This window comes from Callionymus lyra, chromosome 19 (genome assembly GCF_982586985.1).
Source record: "Callionymus lyra chromosome 19, fCalLyr1.hap1.1, whole genome shotgun sequence".
Classification (NCBI taxonomy): domain Eukaryota; kingdom Metazoa; phylum Chordata; class Actinopteri; order Syngnathiformes; family Callionymidae; genus Callionymus; species Callionymus lyra.
In genome coordinates, this window is record NC_141836.1 from 12,738,123 (window position 1) to 12,753,315 (window position 15,193).

Sequence of the window (15,193 nt, forward strand, 5' to 3'; positions counted from 1 at the left end):
GTAAGTTCGGAGTTTAAAGAGATCCAAGAAGGCATCGCGAGTCTCTTTTCGTAAAGAAGAAGAGGACGGAAAGTTGTTGTTGTTCGAGACTGTTTTTTGGCATTGTCTCTAGGCACAGCAGCCTGATCAGCATTATCAATAAAGTTGATGAACCTTTCATGCTCTCTTTCTGCGAACGCTACACAATTCTAAAATAAAAATTGTCGTCCTTCATAAAAAAGCTCTTTGTTTCTATTTTTGGGACGCAATTATACACAAGCCTGCACTACTATCTATTATCCACTTGATGGCAGCAGCGCACAGACGGTGGCGACCCCCTCCAGGTGAAGCTATACCTGCCCGCCCCTCCGAGCGTCTCTAACGGCTGTAACAGATCAGTAAAGTGTGAGGCAGCTGCTGAGGTGGGCACTGAGCTGCTGCTATAAACCAGAGAGAATTCAGATGTTTTAGTTGGACTACATCTTCTAGTCCTTAACTCTTGTGACGCCACACAAGGGTTTCACCAACTGAGCTTCACCATACAGTCGAATCCAACCCATTTTTAAGTATAAATTAAATCTCAATACACAGATTTACTCCTGTATTGACGACTTTGTACTTTCGATTGCACCACAGTAAAGTAGTTGTATGTTGTGTTACCGAACTCTTGTTTCAAATGACTTGTTACAATGAATATTCCTTCTGGAAATACAGAAACATATTGTCAAGTCCAGGACGTTCAGGGACTAACCAGGTGGAGTTGTTTCAGTGCCATAGGAGGAGCTTTCGATTGTGGGGGGAAAAAGTAACAATCCAGAGTGTGTTCGGGTAATTTATTTACTACTTCCAAGCAAAAGAAAATACAAGCTTCCTTAACGATCGACCGGGCGTCCTTCTTCTTGCGACTCAACAAACTGACAGTCCAGGACAGAATGGCCACGAGCTGTAGAAAGCTTCCACAATTTAAACCCGATTCCCTGCCCAGGAGGTTGGACCTTCAGGCCAAATTGTTCTTTTCAAGTTCTCTGATTCCCCCGGTGCGCCTTCACACATCAATAGTGAATTATCTTATTTTATACAAACAAAACCTTTGGAGTCAAACAGTGACAGTGCAACAATGTCTAGTCGCAGCTCATTTAAACCCCGGGACTCAAACCATCTCTACCGTTCAACAGAGATGGCTCCTCTCGTGGTGTTCGCCAGTCTTCTCTCTCTGCTCGCCATCGCGGCCAGTCAAGGTAAAGCAACTTCCTCCACAGCGTTATCTCGCATCTGTGTGTCGGCCATGTTTATCTGTTCATCTCCACGCAGAGTGCTCGCAGGAACTTCTCAAAGACGTCGACTTTCCTGGAACCGATATCAAGTTCATATTCGCCGCTGATGAGAATCACTGTCAGCAGCTGTGCACGCAGCACTCGGCCTGTCTCTTCTTCACGTTTGTCAGGCCGGACTGGACCGTCGACCAGAGGTACTGAGGGTGGAAGTCACACTTCGCTCAGATGAAGATTTCAACTGTTTATGAGGCAACAGAGAAATGATGAGGATACGAGTAAAACTCACCTCTTGGCGATGACATATGATAAGACACTAAAAATATTTAAAAGATAATTGATGAGTGCTGGAAAAAGAAAAGGTTTTTCACCTTTTTGTGAAATGATTTGTTTTTAAAATATGTATTTAAACATGCCACTCAAATATTTTTGATCAGAAAACTTGATGTCAGAATATTTAATGGCTAAATTTAACATTTCAAACGTTGAAACTTTATTTAATCCTTATTTATTTAACCTTATTTTGTAGAGTAATTAAAAAAATCCACGATTTCTGTACTAAAAGGTTCAATTGCTTTTTCATGGAATAATGAAATTCCATAATTTCAAAATTAAAAAACGTAAAATGTTCTTTTTTTTAATCCTTATCTCAGGGTCAAGTTGACCCAAAGACCTGAAAACAAACATGTTTTGAGGTATCCTTTGTGTTGCCTCTGGGTAAAGTTCCGGGGCTTCAGACTCCGAGAAACACAATGTTTAAAAAAAATTGAATAAACGTTTTTTTATATATTTGTAATTTATTAATTTATTTTTTTACACATAGTTTAACAGTATAAATCCAATACTTGTTACATGTTCTAAGTCAAATATTTTTTAAATCGTAGACCTTTTAATTCAATATAAAAATGTTGGCATGAAGGAGCTGCCAGACAATATCAAGAGTATTGAGCTACTTGATCTAAATTTTAAGCCAATCAAGCAACATGCAGGCGATCATGTGACGACATAGAAGCACTTTGGCGTCGGATGATTGGCTGAGAGTTCGATCAGGTCTACTAATTATTAAATCAACTTTTTGGACTTTCAACTGATCAAATATTGGGGTTTATATAGATAATAAGATATATTAGTCAAAATTTGAAACTAAATCAACTGTTGCAATTGTTTTGTGAATACACACTTGTATGTTTTGTGCAGTTTAAGTTGGAAACCCAAGTAACATTTGTCATGTTTGTTTTACTGGCTGTTGAAGTGAATCTCTGTCACCACAGGTGTACTCCAAGGTTCTTTCCTTGGACACCTATTTTTCTTTAAGCAAAACAAGCTTTGGTCACAGAAATGAACAACTCTGGTGAACCTTGGAGTGAAACATAAAATAAATCTCATCCTCTGCAGACACTTCTACTGCTACCTGAAGTCCACCCCATCCAAACAGCCCAACAGCCAGAGGCCTCTGGTTGGAGTGACGTCAGGTTTCTCTCTCAAACCCTGCAGCTCTGACCCGAGTGAGCAAGAATGTGTTTTCAAGTAATGAGACCATGACTGAGATGGTGATGGTTTCTCCTCATTGTTTTGTTGGTCCAGAGCCTTGTCTGTCTCAAGTCTACAACGATGTGGACTTCCCTGGTGCTGACTACAAACAGCTGTTTACTCATGACTACCAAGAGTGTGAGAGGGTCTGCACTCATGATGTCAACTGTCACTTCTACACCTTCATCGCCGAGGCCTTCACAACAGACGACATAAGGTGAACTTCTGCACTTTTTCTTGAGGCTGATTGTTGTTGTTCAACGTTTTACTTTACTGTAGGATTATTGTGTTTTTTATGTGTGTTTGTGTGTGAATGTTTGTTTTTATGTGTCTGTCTGCATGTGTGTGTTTGTTTATGTGTGCACCGATGCGTGTCTGGTGTGGATTTTTATTTTTGTGTCTGTTTTTGTGGATGTATTTGTGTATGTATTGTGTGTGTCCGTTATGTTTGTTTGTGTCTATGTTTGTGTTTGTTTAAGTGTTTATGTGTCTGTCTGCATGGGTGTGTGAATGCATGTGTTTTTGTGTAATAAAAAGTTTGACTTGCATATGTGTTTTTTTGTTTGTTTATTAGAGTATTTGTTTCGTGTATGTTTGTGTGTGTATATGTGTGCGTGGGTTTACATTTTTTTATGTGTTTGTGTTTATGCGTGTGTTCGTTTATGTGTTTACGTGTCTATTTGTGTATGTTCTCGGTGCGTGTGTGCGTTTGTGTATGTATGTTTGCACCTATGCATGGGTGTGTGCATATGTTTCTGTGTGTGCATGCGTGTGTTTTTTGTGTCATGAAAAAGTTGACTTACTTGTTTCTTGTTGTGTGTTTGTAGGTACAAGTGTCACCTGAAGTTCAGTCTGGATGTGCCAACAACTCCAATCGTGGAGAGAGAAGAAGGACTCGTCAGTGGATTTTCTCACGCAATACGAACGATCCTCTCGGACAAAAGTGAGCTGAGTCAGCACTTCTGTTCATGTTCCATGTGCTCAACATATACATGTGTGTGTTTGTGTAGAATGTGAAGGACAACTGTTTCCAAACACCGACATCGCAGGAAACGACATTCAAATGCAGCCTTCCGCCTCTGCTGGACATTGTCGGGCTCTTTGCTCAGCTCATCCTCTCTGCACACACTTCACTCATAACAGGTCCATGCTCGACGATCTCTTCATGATGAACAGGTTTTTTATCGTCCGTGTTTCTCCTCCACAGAGGTTTGTTGACCTGCTATCTGAAGAGAAATACGGATAAACTCTTGAGAAGTTCTAAGGAAGGGTTTACATCTGGGCTGCCGGCTCGCTTCTGCCAGACGGATGAAGGTGAGAATTACTTTAAACAACTGAAAAAACGTAAAAAACATGTTTAATAATTGATTGATTGTTTTTCAATATTTATATTGATATAGTTATTTTGTTATTATCATGACCACTACATCTAGAATGTATTGTGATTTTATTTAATTTTTTAAAATCCCTTTCACAAGTTTGAATCTTCCACTCTCGTCCTGACAGCCTGGGTGAAGGAAGCTCATGAGAATGTTGATTTCCATGGTTCCGACCTCGGCTTTGAGCAGATGGAAGATGCCGACGTCTGCCAGCGATCCTGCACCAGCGATCCCAACTGTCAGTTCTACACTTACGTCACGCAGGATTTCCATGACTCAAACTTCCGGTAACTTTGTTTTCCACGACACATGTCGTTCATTCACTCCAAAAATGTATTTTAAAATCCTCAACTTTATATATATTTTTTAAATTTTGGTTTCAGGGGCCGCTGCTATTTCAAGAATTCCATTACGATGCCTGCGCCTCCTAAAGTCACCAAGTTGCCTCACGCTGTGTCTGGATTCTCACTGAGAAACTGCAATTAGACTTGTTGTCTAATGATTTTATCATCTTTGAAAAAAATAAAAGATGTACAAACAAACTAAGCGCAATCAATATCTAGGTCAGGTGTATTTCCCAGAAGCAAATTTATACAGTATGCACTGAAAAATATTGTAAATCAAACTTATTTGAGTAGGAGTGTGATTTGGCAAGAATCTGTTGATACAGGGGAAACAATATATTGTTATACTGTTTTTAGTATTGTTGAGTACATTACTCTGGTTCTGCAGAATTTACAGACCACATGACAATTTTTTTTTTTAAACCAAAATTTGTCCAAAGTCAGCTTTAAAAGCTGCTGTATTCGACTGTATCCTCTCATCCTCAGTCATCACCAGACTCTCACAGGATTGTATTGTGCCTTTGTCTGTGGAGGAAGTAATAACTGCTGCCATCTAGCGGCCGGAGGTTTAACTGCAAAACAAATGTTAACAAAGATGAGTAATGTTTGCATGCAAGTAAGTAATTTATAGTTATAGAGTGCTTTTCTAGACCAGGGTCACAAAGCGCTTAAACAATCAAAAAAATACTCATAATATATACTAAAAAGATCGAGATAACTCCGAGAACAACACAGGAGTGTCACAAATTAAGGAAAGAGCCTGCACGAATAAGAAAGTCTTAAGATGTTTCATGAAGGAGTCAGTAGATCATCAAACACGGAGCGAGAGGAAGATCGTTCCAAAGCTTAGGAGCAACAGCCTGGAAGGTTCTTCTACTTGAGCGGGTCAGAATTCTTGCTGCAGAGTAATTGTTGACTGTAAATTTAAAAATATATATTTTATTTCAAACTCGCTTTATTGAAATTTAAATATAAAAAAAAATATAAGAATATAATATCCCTGATAAAATACAAATATAATTTAATTAAGAGAAAATACTTCTTTTTTTTCAGTTTTTATCAGTTTAGTTTCTCATACCCCTAGTAATATGTATAACAATACAACTGTCTAAATGAAGATGAATGAATGAATGAATTAATCGTTTATTTCGGGCATGACAGTCTGGTTCACATTTCGTCATTTCATCATAGTTCACATATTACATGGATGTCCCGAAAGGGAAAACAGCGGGAGAATATTGAAGCTTATCTAGTCCCGCCACCATTAACTTCAAAAAAACAAAAAAACACAAGTATAATCACATAGTAAACGGTAAAGAATCACAGATATAATCATATCTTGAGTTCGAAAATCACAGATAAAGTCATTTCTTGATTTGTAAAGAGAATACAGGTATAGTCATATCGTAATTTTTATAGGAAAAAAAAACAACACAGTTATCATTTCATAATTTGTAAAAAAAAACAACCCGGGTATAGTTTTATCGTAATTTGTAAAGAAAAAAAAAGGAAAAAAACACAGTTATAATCATTTCTTTATTTGTAAGAAAATACAGGTATAGTCATACCTGAATTGGTAAAATAAAAAAACACAGTTATAATCATTTCTTAATTTGTAAGAAAATACAGGTATAGTCATATCTTAATTTATAAAATAAATAAATAAAAAAAACAGTTATAATCATTTCTTTATTTGTAAGAAAATACAGGTATAGTCATATCTTAATTTATAAAATAAAAAAATAAAAAAACAGTTATAATCATTCCTTAATTTATATAAGAAAACACTGGTATAGTCATATCTTAATTGGTAAAATAAAAAAACAAAATAAAACTCAGTTATGATCATTTCTTAATTTGTAAGAAAACACGGTTATAGTCATAACTTAATTGGTAAAATAAAAAAACAAAATAAAAACTCAGTTATGATCATTTCTTAATTTGTAAGAAAACACGGTTATAGTCATAACTTAATTGGTAAAATAAAAAAACAAAATAAAAACTCAGTTATGATCATTTCTTCATGTGTAAGAAAACACAGGTATAGTCATATCTTAATTGGTAAAATATAAAAAAACACAGTTATAATCATTTCTTAATTTGTAAGAAAACACAGGTATAGTCATACCTGAATTGGTAAAATAAAAAAAAATAAAAAAAACTCCGTTATAATCATTTATTAATTTGTAAGAAAACACAGGTACAGTCATATCTTAATTGGTATATAAAAACTCAGTTATGATCATTTCTTGATCGCTAAAGAAAACAACACAGTTATAATCATATCTTAATTGTTAAGGAAAAAAAAAGACAACATTAGGCAGCGTTTTCTATCCTTGGAGCGCAATTCTACACGAGCCTGCACTACTATCTAGTCTCCACTTGATGGCAGCAGCGCACAGATGGTAGCGACCTCCCTCCAGGTGAAGCTACACCTGCCCGCCCCTCCGAGCGTCTCTCACGGCTGTAACGGATCAGTGAAGTGTGAGGCAGCTGCTGAGGTGGGCACTGAGCTGCTGGGCTTCAGAGAGAAGGAGGACCAGGCGCAGGAGGAGGGAGGGTTCTGTCGAGGAGCAGGTGAACCAGCAGCTGGATTCTTTTTGCAACACGAGGACGCGCGGTTGGCGGAGAAAACACTGCAGCGAAACGGTAAGAAAAGACGCATCTATCCAAACTTTATCTGCTATAAACCGGAGAATTCAGATGGTTTAGTTGGACTACATCTTCTTGTACGTAACTCTTGTGAAGCCACACAACTGAGCTTCACTATCCGGTCAAATTGAACCCATTTTTTAAGTATATATTAAATCCAAAATACACATATTTAATCCTGAATTGACCACTTTGCACTTTCGAATATACCACAGTAAAGTAGTTGTGTGTTTGGTTACTGAACTATTTTTTTCAAATGACTTTATTCGGTCTGGAAACAAATAAATATATTGTCAATTCCATTACGTTCAGACACTAACCAGGTGGAATTATGTCAGCGCCATAGGAGGAGCACAGCGACAAATAAGCTACAAGAATGAAATTGTTTTGGGATTGTGGGACTTGATATTGTGTTAGAAGGCGCCAGTCGTTGTTGGCGTCAATCATTACTCTAAACCAAAAACATTTATTTCCTTTTAAATGGATCATTTCGGGGTTGTTTTCTTTTGGATTTAGAAAAGTTTTGAGTGTTTTGCTTCTCAGGTCTGTATCCCCTGATGCACTGCTGGTAGAAAGTACAGCGGCCCCTGAGGGCAAATATATTTAAAGTCTGTTCATAATTAGCCTAAAAGAAACTGAGTAGAAATAAAAGACTGACTTATATTACGGATCAAAGAGGTTTTCTGTCCATCTTTGACAAATTTTATTGATAATTTTAGGTGTTTTAATGGATGTTTCGTCGCGAATTTCGCCTCCCCCAACTGTATGTGGTATTTTATAAATCTGTTCCTTCTTAACTGAATAATGAAAACTTATCAATGCTAATATTTCATGTGATGATCTTTATGCCTTAACTATCCGACAAAACAATATGGAGTCCCTTGTTCTGCCTGCACTTATTAACAGTGTGTCGCTAACAGAGTGCACTGGTTTATAGTACACATTTAAGATGCACATACTTGGCCGGTGCGCAAAATTTTCCGAAGTTCGTACAGTGTACAAACGCTGCTGCTACACACAGGAAATGACTCAACAGCTTCTTCTTCTACTACTTTTTAACGCTGATGCAACCAGCCGTTGGAACTCTATCGCCGACACTTGACGGCACTTTTCGCCATTTGAAACAAGTTAAGTTGTTTCATTGTGTTATTTGTGTTGCAAAATGAGTGTTTTCTCGAGACATTAATGTCGATATCTGCTCCGAAGACACGTCGTTGGTGACGTAGCTTCCGTTTAGCGTCATCGAGGTCATTAAGATGGCGGCCATTAAGGGTAAGGGAAAGTGTCCATCGATCCACACTCAATTTTCTTGCCATTTGAGTGCTGCGAAAATGTAGTAATCATTCTGCACTACATTTTCGCACTTTACTAATCGTGTGCACTTAAAATACCTACTAAGTGTAAGTGCAGAAGTGATTTTTGGGACACAGCCTAGAACAGGGGTAGGCAACCTGGTCCAGAAAGAGCCGCAGTGGGTGCAGGTTTTTGTTCCAACCGATCAAGCATATACAGTTTAACCAATGAGGTTTCAGCTGAACCAGCAACACCAGACTGATAGTCAACTGATTACACTCCTAAGACACCTGATTGGTCAAAATGTGTCCTCTTGAATGGTTGGAACGAAAACCTGCACCCACTGCGGCTCTGTCTGGACCAGGTTACCTGGCCTAGGACAATAAATGGAGGACCGCAGACTATCGCGTCACGGCCGCAAATGGCCCGCGGGCCGCTTTCCTAGATTGTTTTCTGCATGCATAGCGTTCAATGTTCAGTGTTATATCTAATCATTGAATACCAAGTATTTTTAGATGACGCATTACATTAATTAATTCATTGTCTAACGCTTTATCCCGGGGTCGTGGGGAAACTGGAGCCTATCATAGGGCGAGAGGCAGGGGACACCCTGGACAGGACGCCAGTCCATCGCAGGGCACACACAGACGGACAACCATTCACACACGCTCTCATACCTACGGAAGTTCTGTATGTTGGACTGTGGGAGGAACAAATATAAAAAATATTTTTATTTCTTCCCTTCATGCCGACCGTGTCACTCGGTGTAGAGACATTTTTCTGCTGGATCTGATTCCATCCTTCCTCCTGTGCGTCTCATCTCCGCTGTCGCTTCCCAACTTGACACGACTCCGGCTTAATGAGCCTAATTAGGAGCCAGGGCCACATGCGAGTGTCGGGGTCGACTCCGCTGGATCTGGCCCGAGTGAATGAAGTCGCCGCCGTCGGCTCTGATTTCCGTCTGTCGGCCCCGTCGCCCGTGACGCGTCTTGACGGTTCTTATCACCTTCCTCGCAGCCGCCGTCCAATATCACGCTCTGCGTTTACAGCGGAGCTGCTGCTCAACTGTCTGGTTAATGAATCGTTTTTGTAGTGAGATGTGTTTTATTTTTAGTTTTGAGTTCTTTGCCTTTTTGAATTGAAATCGGTCCGGCCAACTTCGACCCTTAATTCAAATAACCATATCATCATAGAACATCATAGTCCCAGTAGGGGATGTAGCGATATCCAAATCTCAGAATACGGTACGATTTATTCAGCTCACAAGTACAAGTTGATGATGTATTTCTTGCTTGTGATACAGTTTGATAAGATATAATGCTCATGATATGATTCGATACAATATACTCGATACGATGTCTTCGTCTCACAGTATTATTCAATAAAGTAAATCCTGCCCATGATACGAGTTGCTAAGATAGATTTATCCCTGGATACATGCATACATACATACATACATACACGGCTCGAAATAAGATGTATTCAACTCTCGATATGATGTATTTGTTTCACGATAGGATCCAATACGATATATTCAACTCTCGATACGATGTATTTGTTTCACGATATGATCCAATACGATATATTCAACTCTTGATACGATGTATTTGTTTCACGATATGATCCAATACGATATATTCAACTCTCGATACAATGTATTTGTTTAACGATACGATATATTCAACTCTTGATACGATGTATTTGTTTCACGATATGATCCAATACGATATATTCAACTCTTGATACGATGTATTTGTTTCACGATACGATTGAATATGATGTATTCCACTCTTAGATACAATATATTCAACTCTTGATACGATGTATTTGTTTCATGATACGATTGAATATGATGTATTCCACTCTTCGATACAATATATTCAACTCTTGATACGATGTATTTGTTTCACGATATGATATATTTAGCTCTCGATACAATATATTCAACCCTCGATACAATGTATTTGTTTCATGATAAGATTCGATACGATATATTCATCTCGAGATACAAGTTCATACAATATATTCAGCTCATGATACGAGTTGATGAGATATATTTATCCCTTGATACGATATAAACGGCTCCGATTAGATTTCAAACGATATATTCAGCCCTCGAGACGATATATTCGTTGGTGATAAGATTCGATTCGATATACTCAACTATCGATACGATGTACTGTTTCGCGATACTATTCAATACGATATATTTAGCTCTTGATACGAAATATTCGGCTCAAGATACGATGTATTTGTTTTGCGATACAGTACGACATGCTCATGATGCTATACATTTCACTTTCATAATTTTCGTGACGATTTAAGGGGCCCCTCTATCCTCTCATTGCATCATCGGCAGAATTTCATGTATTTTAATTGTCATGCCTTTCTTAAAGTTTGTCAAAATCGATAAATGAATATAAAGGTTAACTTCAGAGTCAATGAAAACTTAATTTCCTTGAGGATTCTAGTCTGGCAGCGCTCGCAGCAAAATACAACTCTCTCTCGCTCGCCGAGAGTTTTGAATCCTCCGCCCTCGAGCTGATACTGTTGACCGATACTTTACACCCGTTTGTAATCTGAAGCAATGTTTTTATTTAATCTTCTTACCGTAAATCACATCTGCTTTCACAAGACCAGCTGTGTTGTTTGTCGCTCTTTGCTTGATTAATGTGACATTTCTCGCCCTGTTGCGTCTGTACCTTTGAAACCAAACGCTGTCGTGATGATATACCTCACGAGTATTTACTTCGCCGTGCCTGACTGGAGACCAGAAGATTAAACAAAAAAGGTTTATTAGATTATTGGAATTATAAAATCAAAGTTTTTGTAATAAAAACAACAAAAACGAGCGCTTTTGAAAAGTACAACGTATCAAATTCAATGATTTAATAAAACAAATTCAACCTTATCAATATAAAAATTATTTAATTCAATTATTAAAAATAAACAATGATTATTGGAGAATCCAACTATATTTATAGTATATATAAAGTATTCATTACAAAAATTGTGGGTTTTTTTGTTCAATTATTTTTAAAATAACTAAAAAGGTCAACCTTACGTGTTATAGAATTCAATTGAAAAATAAAATTCAACCTTTTCAATATAAAAACAAATAAAATTATTCATAAAATAATGCAATGGAAAAAAAAACAATATTTCAATTAAATAATTATTGGAATTACAAAGTCAAACTATACAAGGTATTTATTATAATATTGTTATTGAATTCAATTATTTGGAAAATATTGCCAAACAAACATAAAAAATTAAAAACAATAAAATAATTATTGGAAAATCAAACTATATATATTTATATCATTTTTTAAAATTTAAAATAAGTTAAAAAAACAACCTATATTTAAAAATTATTGAAGTAAATTAAAAAAAACTAATTCAACCTTTTCAATATACAAATAAATAAATTAAATCATTCATAAAATAATGCAATGGAAAAAAAAAACAATATATACATTATTATTGGAATTACAAAATCAAACTATACAAAGTATTTGTTATAAAACTTTTTTTTATTTCTTCAATTATTAAAAAAAAAAAAAAAAATCAGAAATCGCCTTTAATAAACAAAGTGTTGAAATAATTAATTCAATAAAAACAAATTCAACATTTCATTAAATAAAACAATGAGTTTGATTATTTAGAAAAGAATGCAATGCTTTACAACAACAATAAATGTCAAATTCAACCATTCAATATTCTGATAAACTTCATTAAAAAGATCATTAGAACATCACGGACAAACTCAAACCACATGGATCACAACTGCAGCTTGACCAGTTTCCAAACCTCATTAAAATTGTGTCTCTGTCGGCAGTTATTTGAAAAAAAAAAAAACACGTTTTCACGGGAACTCAAAATTGGAGGCAGCTCTGCCATTAGAGGATTAAGCAGATGCTCACGGTGGTCAAGCCGGGTGGTCCGACATTAACGTCCGTGACATTGGAACCGTAGCGAGGTGCTGAGGGCGAGGAAACAGAAGTGCTGACACAAGCGTATCTACGAGGAAGATTCTGTTCAACGACTCATTTAAATAATATTCCACTGATGGATTCTTTTTACACAAGAAAACATGATGAGCTTTCAAGTTAGTCTTTCTAATAAACTGAATTATACTCTGGTTTTGGACGGATTCTAAACATTTTGTGATCACAATGAAACTAAACTTGTCGTTGGTGTGAAACAAAATGATTGTATTTCCAGGGCCACATACGTTATCTTTTGATGGATGGATGGATGGATGGATACGTTCATTTCTCTCCGTAGAGTAAATCACAAATCTAGAAACACTCTTAATGTAACAAAATTAAGGAATAAAATGTTGTGCAAACTTCTGGGAATGAACAGAAAAAATACAATAACGTAACACAATAATCCGTCAGGATAAAGACTGAAAATATACCAATATTAGGGAATGTATAATAAACTATTAACAAAATATAAAATTACAGAAGGTAAAATTACAGGCCGTTAAGCCAAAAAAAAAAAACGGACATCATTTAATGGGAAGACATGATTATGTGACAGAAAAAAGATTAAAGTTTGTTATTTGATAACATACTAAAAAAACACATGTTGTTGTTGTTGTATTTGAAACGTTTTGCATTTCGAATGTAAAAGCACTGGAGAAAATATCTAAATCTATGCAGTTTATTTCTAAATGTTCAACAATTGTTCAAATATTCAACAAAAAACAAATGAATGATGGGGTTAAAACACAAATCATTTATTTAGAATTGAAATAATGATTAATAAAGAAAATAATCACATGGTATAATGTTAATGGGTCGTTTATTTACATGATCGCCTTTGTCGTTTCAGCCTGGGTCATGTGACTGCAGGCGAAGGGTTACACTTTCTTTTCTTTTTTTTTTAAACACTTGTTAATATAATTAGTCAAATAAATGTTTTTTTTTTTTTTTTTCCTCTTGGTGGTTTAATGGATTAACTTGACGCATGTGTGTGAAGTGGCAGTTTAATTAAATTCCCTGGTATTGTTACATGATTCTCCTCATTAGACTCGCTGACCCTGGACCTGCTCGTGTAATGTCTTCATTACATCGCTGTATCGCTGTGGATTTGAAATGCTATGTTGTTTTTTTTTGGTGATTCCTCTTTAGCTCCGCTGTCCAAAACATTCTTAAAGATGATGGAACTTAAGAGGAGTTACTCATGGAAGGTTCTAATGATGGTCCTTGTTCAATTTATGTTGAGCTGCTTGTGTGAAAAGGAAATTTTATCATTAATTCAGAAAACAAGTTAAAGAGTTAAACAATATTTTCTTAGATACATTTAATAGGATCTAATGGCTGCCTATCTTCAGGATTCAGTATTGATATTAACAACACTTGTTTTTTGATATATTTCTTTTTGGTTTCAAATCCCATTTTATTTTCATCGTACTTATTTTATTGGGTTTTTATAATTAAACTAATTCAATTAAATAATTACATTTACTTTAATGTAATGTAGCAATTTGACTTCCAGGAGTTGTAACGCCTTCCTCAGCTAAAGGAAAACCGAGGTGATGACTGAGGACGAGAGGATGCAGTCGACTCCAGCAGCTTTTAAAGCTGATGTTTGGATATATGTTTGTTTAAAAACCAATGAAAGCAGTTACGACTTCGTCAAGAGCCCCTGCAGTATTGCAGTATATCGTATCTTAAACTCTTTGTATTACAAGGTTCCAATACACAGCCCTAATCAGAAAACAACAAAGGGTCAAAAGAAGGGGGTAAAATCATAAAGAAAATATTAAATTATTTATTATAGTAGCCGTGATATGAACAATTTCTTTCTGTTGCACTTGGACTTTAGTATTTTTATTGTTTTAATGCAAGTTCATTTACAACTTTATTGACACTACGAGGTCAAGGAAATCAATGTCTAGTAAGGTCCAGCTGATTGTACCACCCACAAGTTAGAAAATTGACCTAAAGGGAGATTTATATATTTTATTTTTATTCTTTTTTTTTCGTAAGGGCCGTGTATTTGAACGAGCACTAACGGATCTTATGGATCAGTCGCTGAAGAAGCTTGACGTGATGGTGAAACTGATGGAACCAGATGCACTTTACTTTCATCACTTATTTCTAAGACACGACAAAGGAGAAGACATGCATGTGCATCTGCTGCCACGTATGAAGGTATTTTGTATTCAGCACTTGCCATCAGGCTTGAGGATTCTTCAGCTTCCAGAGACTGATTGTTCTTTGATGGTTTCATTTGATTGCCGCTCTCGGAAACACAGGATTTGAGATTTTGTTAGAGAGCTCCCGGAAACGCACTTTGTGGCAGCGTTGTGTTGTATAAGCTCCAGTCGAGTGCGCCAGAAATCGTGTTTGGAAAAAAAAAAGAGGGCTCTGGCTGTTGTTGCTAGGAGGTGAAAAGGAACCAGAAATGATTGAAAAAAAAAATCGCACATGCATTAGATTTATATTGGTATAAAGTCAGTCGTTTCTAACGTATACAAAGGTGCCGGTGTTTAAGATAAGATAAGCAGCAAAGACTTTGGATGTCATTGATCACACAGAGAGGTCAGATAAGAGTAAAACAGATTTGTTTATTTTTTAAGTAAAGGAATTCAAGAGTGTTTTGTGAAAAGGCCCTTTAAAAAAAAATGTATATATATTTATTTTTGCCGTGCAAATTGGACTGCTAAAATATTTTGGCCCCTTGTGTGTCTGAATTAAAGTAAACCTTTCCATTACGTGCATCAACTTAG

At 36.3% G+C, this 15,193-nt stretch overlaps 2 protein-coding genes across 2 annotated transcripts in view; both read left to right on the forward strand.

Annotated features, from left to right (window-relative positions):
• Positions 1-1,128: 1,128 nt before the first annotated feature.
• Positions 1,129-4,701, forward strand: LOC148059555 (coagulation factor XI-like). The gene is made up of 9 exons (XM_087782260.1): positions 1,129-1,217; positions 1,291-1,447; positions 2,646-2,755; positions 2,835-2,997; positions 3,608-3,723; positions 3,791-3,923; positions 3,988-4,094; positions 4,287-4,446; positions 4,543-4,701. Exons 1-9 carry the CDS (start codon positions 1,157-1,159, stop codon positions 4,643-4,645), a joined length of 1,110 nt encoding a protein of 369 aa, XP_087638386.1. The 5' UTR covers positions 1,129-1,156; the 3' UTR covers positions 4,646-4,701.
• Positions 4,702-7,015: 2,314 nt separating this feature from the next.
• klhdc8b (kelch domain containing 8B) overlaps positions 7,016-15,193 on the forward strand; it is a 76,219-nt gene continuing 68,041 nt past the window's right edge. The window contains exon 1 of the mRNA XM_087781246.1: positions 7,016-7,152. The gene's annotated coding sequence lies outside the window, so the exon portion shown is untranslated. The remainder of the gene's footprint in view (positions 7,153-15,193) is intronic.

What these genes read in the sequence shown, in the direction of transcription:
- LOC148059555 (XM_087782260.1), top strand. Translation starts at nt 1,157, where the DNA reads ATGGCTCCTCTCGTGGTGTTCGCCAGTCTTCTCTCTCTGCTCGCCATC. An exon ending in ACACACTTCACTCATAACAG is followed by an intron (nt 3,924 to 3,987) that starts GTCCATGCTCGA and finishes TCTCCTCCACAG; the next exon opens with AGGTTTGTTGACCTGCTATC. An exon ending in CTTCTGCCAGACGGATGAAG is followed by an intron (nt 4,095 to 4,286) that starts GTGAGAATTACT and finishes TCGTCCTGACAG; the next exon opens with CCTGGGTGAAGGAAGCTCAT.